This window comes from Drosophila novamexicana, unplaced genomic scaffold (genome assembly GCF_003285875.2).
Source record: "Drosophila novamexicana strain 15010-1031.04,08,12 unplaced genomic scaffold, DnovRS2.1 tig00000485-arrow-pilon, whole genome shotgun sequence".
Taxonomy (NCBI): domain Eukaryota; kingdom Metazoa; phylum Arthropoda; class Insecta; order Diptera; family Drosophilidae; genus Drosophila; species Drosophila novamexicana.
In genome coordinates, this window is record NW_020824808.1 from 423,264 (window position 1) to 430,158 (window position 6,895).

The 6,895-nt window shown below is 34.3% G+C and overlaps 1 protein-coding gene across 1 annotated transcript; it reads right to left on the bottom strand.

Moving 5' to 3' along the window:
- Window positions 1-17: 17 nt before the first annotated feature.
- Window positions 18-2,300, bottom strand: LOC115761551 (transcription factor SPT20 homolog). Its single transcript, XM_030703333.1, has 2 exons — window positions 1,593-2,300; window positions 18-1,517 (listed from the first exon to the last, which is right to left on the bottom strand). The coding sequence occupies exons 1-2, from the start codon at window positions 1,605-1,607 to the stop codon at window positions 627-629; spliced, it is 906 nt and encodes a 301-aa protein (XP_030559193.1). The 5' UTR covers window positions 1,608-2,300; the 3' UTR covers window positions 18-626.
- Window positions 2,301-6,895: the final 4,595 nt, after the last annotated feature.

The following is a 6,895-nucleotide window of genomic DNA, read 5'->3' on the forward strand; positions in this document are numbered from 1 at the left end:
AACTCGCAAATGGTGAGTTTAGTGAAAATACGGTCAGTCGGACATGCTTATATCAACTCTATTAGGTTGATTAGGTTTTCGATTTTCAATTAGACCTATCTATCCAATATGGGACTTCATTTATTCGAGCTATTTGTATTATATTTACAATTGGAATTTATCGATTAGATAAAATGTCTAATACCTAGCCACATAGTCCTGGAGGCCGACTATCCAGAAAAATCATCTTCACAAAGATATTTCAAAATTTCTGAAAGCGATTGAATAGTAAACAAAAATGTCAATTATTGAGTTAATCAGTCAGGACAAACAGACCAAAACTGGATAGACTATTCAAGATGAAAGATAAAATAATCAATAGATATTTAATGGATTTATGCCAAATCACTCTAAAAGGCGAAACATAGGTGAAAAACGCTGAAACATAAGATAGCCAAAGTAAAAAGAAATACAACTGCATAATTTGAATACAATTGTGAACCTTTAATACAAACTGGTTTCAAATAGGCTTACACATCTATAAATTCACTTATTTACAACTATTTAGACAACAGATAAATGCGAGTTCAACTGGGGGAATGTGACTAACTAACTAAGATTCGCTCCGGTTGAGCAATGAAGATACTTTAGAACTGATTGGAGGGCAGATATTGATTGTTAATTGGGGCATTGACGTTGAGGTTGCCATTGCCCTCGATGGCCTGTTGCTGTTGCTGCTGCTCCTCTTCCTCCTCCTCGGGTGCGTCCAGAGAGCCCACGACCGAGGTAATTGGCGCCAGACCCTCGTCGGTAATGGTGGAGCTGCCGCCCAGCGCATCGTATTGGGTCTGAATCTGGCGCTGGGCATTGAGCGCCTCCTCGGGCGTGCGGTATTTAATGAAGAACACCTCCGGCTTGTTAATATGCTGTGGCGCCTCGGCAATGGCATCCTGCAGATCAGCGGCCGTTGTCTTCTTGGCCAGCACGTACACCACCGTCTTCTCCTGTTTCAGGGTCTTGGCCAGATTGAGCGCAGCGGCGCGGTTCGTCTGAGCGGGCGTCTTCACAAACAGCACATTGTAGTGATTGCGCGGCTGCTGGTTCAGCTGCTGCAGCTCATCCTGAATCTCATCGTCCGACTCCTCGGGCGCCGTGTGTATGAAGAAGTTTTTGGTGACAATGGGCTTCTTGGGTATGCGAACACGTGGACGCGACCGACGCGTCTGGGTCAGTGGAGCTGTCTGGAAGTTGACTGGGAAATTGGCAGGCATGGGAAATGCGGCAGCAATGGGCCGCTGCTGCTGCGGCTGGTACTGGCCAGCGGGCGGCAGATAGGGCAATGGCACGGCCAGCGGTGGCAGCACTGGATGGGATGACTGTGATTGCTGCTGCTGTTGCTGCTGCTGCAACTGCTGGTTCAGCAAATGGGCCACAACAGTCGGCTGCTGCTGCTGCTGTTGCTGCTGTCTGTAGTTGTAGCCCTGCTGCGTGAGGCTGATGTCGGCACGGGCCAAAGCCAAAGCGGCCACGAGAATCGTCTAAAAAATAAAGAGAGCGTATATATCCCATTTAGGTCCCTATAATATCCGTTAAATTTAATCCACAAAACGCACCACAAATATCTTCATGCTGTTGCTTAGGCTGGAACTTAGTTAGTTGCGACTCGCTGCGTCTCTCGCTCGCTCTGTGGGTCAAGTGGTTGTGATGATGGGTCAAGCGCTGACAACCTCTTTTATACGAGCCACGAAGCGCGTTAGTCTAATGCGTGGTCGCCAGCAAGTTTTTCTTTCAATCGGAAACAAATAATGAAACAGCAGCCACACCAGCTGCCCAACCACAATACAAATAATAATAATAAAAAAAATATATGGTTGCAACAGTCAGCATTGCATATGCATAAAGGCAGAGCGGGATGGACCGATGCAGTGTGAACGGGAGGCAACTAATGTGGGGCGCTGAAACACTTTTGTTTTGGGGTGGCAAGTGGCAGTGGGCTTTTTTGTTACACCTCAAAACAGTCTTTTGTTTGGGGCCAACAAATCAACTTGACAATGGCCAAAGCAAAGCTGTTTGTCTGCTTTGCCCTTTAACTTAGCCCAGATTAACATTCGTTTATGTTAATGCAATAATGCTACATATACAAATTTTCAATCAAAACTAATATTATCTGCGTAAACTTTAAAAACTTTTCGGATAAGTTCCAACAGCAACTGTCTTATTGCCGGAATTGCATGCTAATGATACTTTATTAAAGATATATGCGTTTCAGATTTTTAGATTTTTTCAAGCACACTAAAATAGGAAAAGTCTTGTTAAAAGAAAAATTACATTTTTAGGCCTAAATTTTAACCTAAATTAAACAATTTAAAAAATAGAATAATAATGATAAATCAATTTTTATATAAATATAATAAAATATTAAAGACAATTATTTACTTGTAATTTAAAAATTAAAGAACTTTCAGCTTTACTACCAAAACAAAAGCCTTCACACAAAAAGACTTTTTTTAAAAAAAGTTTCGGTCGAAAAGTTATGCGAATATTTGATTATAATTATTGTTTTAGTTTTTAGGAAATCTGAGTGTGCCAAATGTAATATATTTAAAAAAAAAAAAAGAAATATTAGTAAAGTGAGAAAAAAAAACGTTTATCTTTAAATAAGTGCTTAGTTTATTATATTCAAGAACGTATATCTTTCCTGAAACTTACAAATCAACATATCATTCGCACAAGAGGTTTGTAATTCCCCTATTTAATCTTTTTATATTTTATTTATTTATTAATAATTAACCGATGTACTTAATACATAAGAATATCAAAATTAAAAACTAAAGCTCTAATAAGAATACAAATAAGTATTTCTTATATCATAATCGACGGGATGGAGGTTTTTTATATGCCAGCAATCTCGCCCCTAAAGCTAAATTTGTCGGAGACATTATTCGAGTCGGCAGCTATGGAGAATGGTATTATTAGTGAAAAAAAAATGTCTAGCATAAAAATTAAATAATCATCTGTAACTAAATTATTTTAGAATGAAAAATAAGTTAGAAAAGAATGTGCATAACTTAGAAAAGATGGAGAAAAAAAGGTATGAAAGAAGTAAAAATATGTAAAAAAGCTATACAATGTCAAATTGATAGGAATAGGGATATATATCATTAAAATTTTTTCATGATCCCCTCAACAATACTCATATTTTATGTATTTTCAATCCTAAACGCACCAAGTATTTTGAATTTTATATTGCTGTAAAGAGTTCAAAAGAAAATTTAGTTCAACTGAGAAAAAAGAACTATATATGAAATTAAGCACACATTTTTTTTTCAATTTTAGCCTTATGCAAACTTGTATTTGCTTCTTAGTATAGCAAAATTATTTTTGTAATATTGTCTTTATTTTTTTATATTTCTAACAGAAAACTGTGTCGAAAATTAAATAAACTAAAAAACTAGCCCCATTATCACACACTCAATCAGGCAAATTCTTGCAAACTTTTATTAATTAAATTTAATTATGTCAAAAAAAAAAAAAAAACAAATAAAATTGCTAATCAACATATGAAAAGAAAAAGTGTTAAATATATAATAAAAAAAAACTTCGCAATTCTTTGGGCTCTCTAAAAATTTTGCACTCAAATTGAATGTCTCAGCCGATTGTTATGCAAATATCGATTGTCAGAGACGAGGTTACAATCGATTACAATCGCTTTGGCTATGCTGCATTGTGTGACTGTACTTTATTGACAACCAACTGAACTATAAAATGCAAATTCGAATGCAAATGGATTTGGAAATGGAAATGGGAATAAACTGGAGACAGGCAGTTGCCCGATTTTGCGGGCTGTCAAGAGTGCGCCAAGGTCTAGATATTTATTGTGTGCGTTCAGTGTAAATATTATGCATTATACATTTATACAAATATACTTACATATATTTATTTTGTTCACTCTAAATGCGCCAAATTGATACAAATGCCCGTAAATATATGTGTAGATATATAAAATCAAAACGCAGCCATTAGTTAGTTAAGATGCGACACAAAAGTGAAGGTAAATCACTTTGTAATTTGAAAGCTCTGCTTTTCATGCGATTTGATTATCGAATTTAGTTTAGGGCTAAACTCTGACAACGGAAATGAGTTGTCATAACAAACACATCAAAATTTTAAATAGCAGCTAGACTGGCATTAACTAAGTCAGTTGGCTTGACTGTTAACATTAAGATGCCATGCAGTTAGGGTAAATGTTATGCGCCCACAAATTAAAATGTAATCCAATTATAAAAGAGAATACTTAAATATCCCACGCTGCACTCTTAACAAATGTTTCCACAGTACTAAACCAAGCATTAAATGGGTCAGCTTATGCAAGAATCAAATGCAGTTCAAATTTATGGAGAGCACACACATTATCTGGGGGCGAACAACCTTCAACCTTCACGGATCTCGAACTATGTCTAAACGGAGCTATCAAAACAGGTTTCACACTTTCTCACGCCGTTTGCCATGAGGCATGACCCAAAGCAAAGTGGGGAAAGCCGTAGGGAATTTCGTACACTCCATTTATAATAAATATGCAAAAATATATGTTTGTGTATAAATATCTTTTATTAAAAAACGATCTCTGATCAACTTCCGCTCGTAATGTGAAACCGAAGGGTTAGCATTCATTTAATGTAAAACACACACATTTCGCAAATCCTAAATCAAAAGTTCAGCTTATCTAAACTAAATGTAGTCTAAAATAAAATGTTGATAAAAAAAAAGTGAACGTAGATGCGGCATAAATTTGAATTTTCGTAACAAACAGTTTTTTCTTTTTTTGTTATATTTTAATTTATTAATTTATTGTTTAGCTAACGTTTCACACTGTTCAAATTTTGACATTGGCCTTTATCTGCTGTGGTAATACGCGTATGTGGATAATACGCATACGCATAGCAATTTGTCCAACTAGAGTCCCGGGTTAGACATTTGATTAGGTGCTTGAATGACTAATGCACATTTGATTATTGGCCTAAAAATGTTGGCCGATTAATTATAGTGTTTACTTTGCATTGACAAATTACACAAAATGCCTAAGACCCCAACCAAAACGATGTCTTCAAAAGTATACCAGAAACATTAAAGCCCGAACGAGTCAAATTTGGGCTTGTCTTAAGAGGAGGCATCGAAAAATTAATGAATGAATTCGAATTGATTTCATAGATGCCGGATTAGCCAAAAACATACCAAATATATGCATACTTAAGCATCTTTCGATTAATTCATAAGCATTTAAAATCATTCAAGTTAATCAGAGTTAGGCCCAGCTAAAAATAAGCCGTGCCCAATTAAAAGCAAAAAACGTCAAATACGTTTGCTTTCTTTTCGCTTGTTATTTATGGTTTTAAGTTTTTATTTCTTTAACAAAACAATGTTTTAAATTAATTAGTTGAACAACTTACTTTATTCTTAATCGTCGCAGTAAGCAATACATAAACAAATTGTTACCCACCATTAAAAATAATTCAGTTTCAATAAAACTAGAAAAGTAAATAAGTCAATATTTATAATCGTCATATTTTTAAAATCTATAAAAATATCTGAAAGTTGGCTTAAATATTATTCATATTTTTTTAAAAAGGTTTATTTGTGATGAAATAAAATAATAATAAAATAAATAATAATAAAAATTTACAGTTTAGGCTGCGCGTTTACAAAGTGAAAGAAGACTATTTTTTTTATTTTATTTTTTTAAACATTTTATCATATTATTAGATAATAGATAAAACTTACATTGCCAACATGTTTATTGTGGAGGACTTTTTATTAGACATTTTCTTAAGATTGCATTTAATACCAGCTTAAATACTTACAAAAGATTTAAAATAAAGCTTTAAGACGAAGGCTCTACATGTTAAAAAATAAAGGCTTAAATTAGTACTTTATATTTTTCCAAAGCAGAGATAAACAAAATTGCGATATTTAATATGAAAAAATATAGATGTCGAATAAATAAGGTAAAGGTAAAGCCATAATCATAGAGTTCAGTTTGACGCCATTTCAATAGTTTTAAATGTTTAAATGTATATATGAACATATACATAACCGATATTTTGCGTTCCCTAACAGCAACAAGAATTTAAAAATATCTTCAAAAAATAAATAAAAATGTTGCATACTTGTAGGCCGTTCGTTTTATGTGGCGCCATCTATAGTTCAAGTAATTGCTTGACCAACGCGTGGCCTGTTCCAATCAGCTGTGAGTTAATCTTGTACAGAGTATAGCTCAGATCATTAGTTTTTTATTTTTTATTTATTTAAATTCATAATAAATTAGAATCATACCAAAACGGATTTATAGGCAAAGCTTAAAGAGAGAACTGTATTATAACGTGCACTTGATAAATGCAACAAACCTATTCTAAAGCCAATGAACATATAAAATCAAATTTCATCAGGCAATTCGCAAACCTAAGGAACAATAAATAAAACCTCGCCAAATAGTGAACCATAATCAAAAAGGAATCAACATTATAAACAAATCAAGCTGCATTGCTGGTATATATACCTTATAAAGTACATATAGAATTTTAATAACTGTCCATTAATGTTATCATCGGGTTTGGTTGGTCACTTGACGTTCAGTCTAATGCTTATCAGTGATTTTCTGTATTATATTTAGTCACACACTAACCAAAGCAGGTGATATTTTTTCGAACGTAATTATGGCTAGCTGTACTAAATCCATAAAATTGACCAACCCGTGCGACGTTCAAAGAATCAGAATGACCAATAATTATAAATGTGGCAAAGATAGTATATGTATATGCCGAATCGCGTGGCTCACCGGCTATATTTAGATATATTATTGGGTATTTATATTGCGACTAATATAACCAAAAACCACCATTTTAAGCTCTGTAAGGTCCGC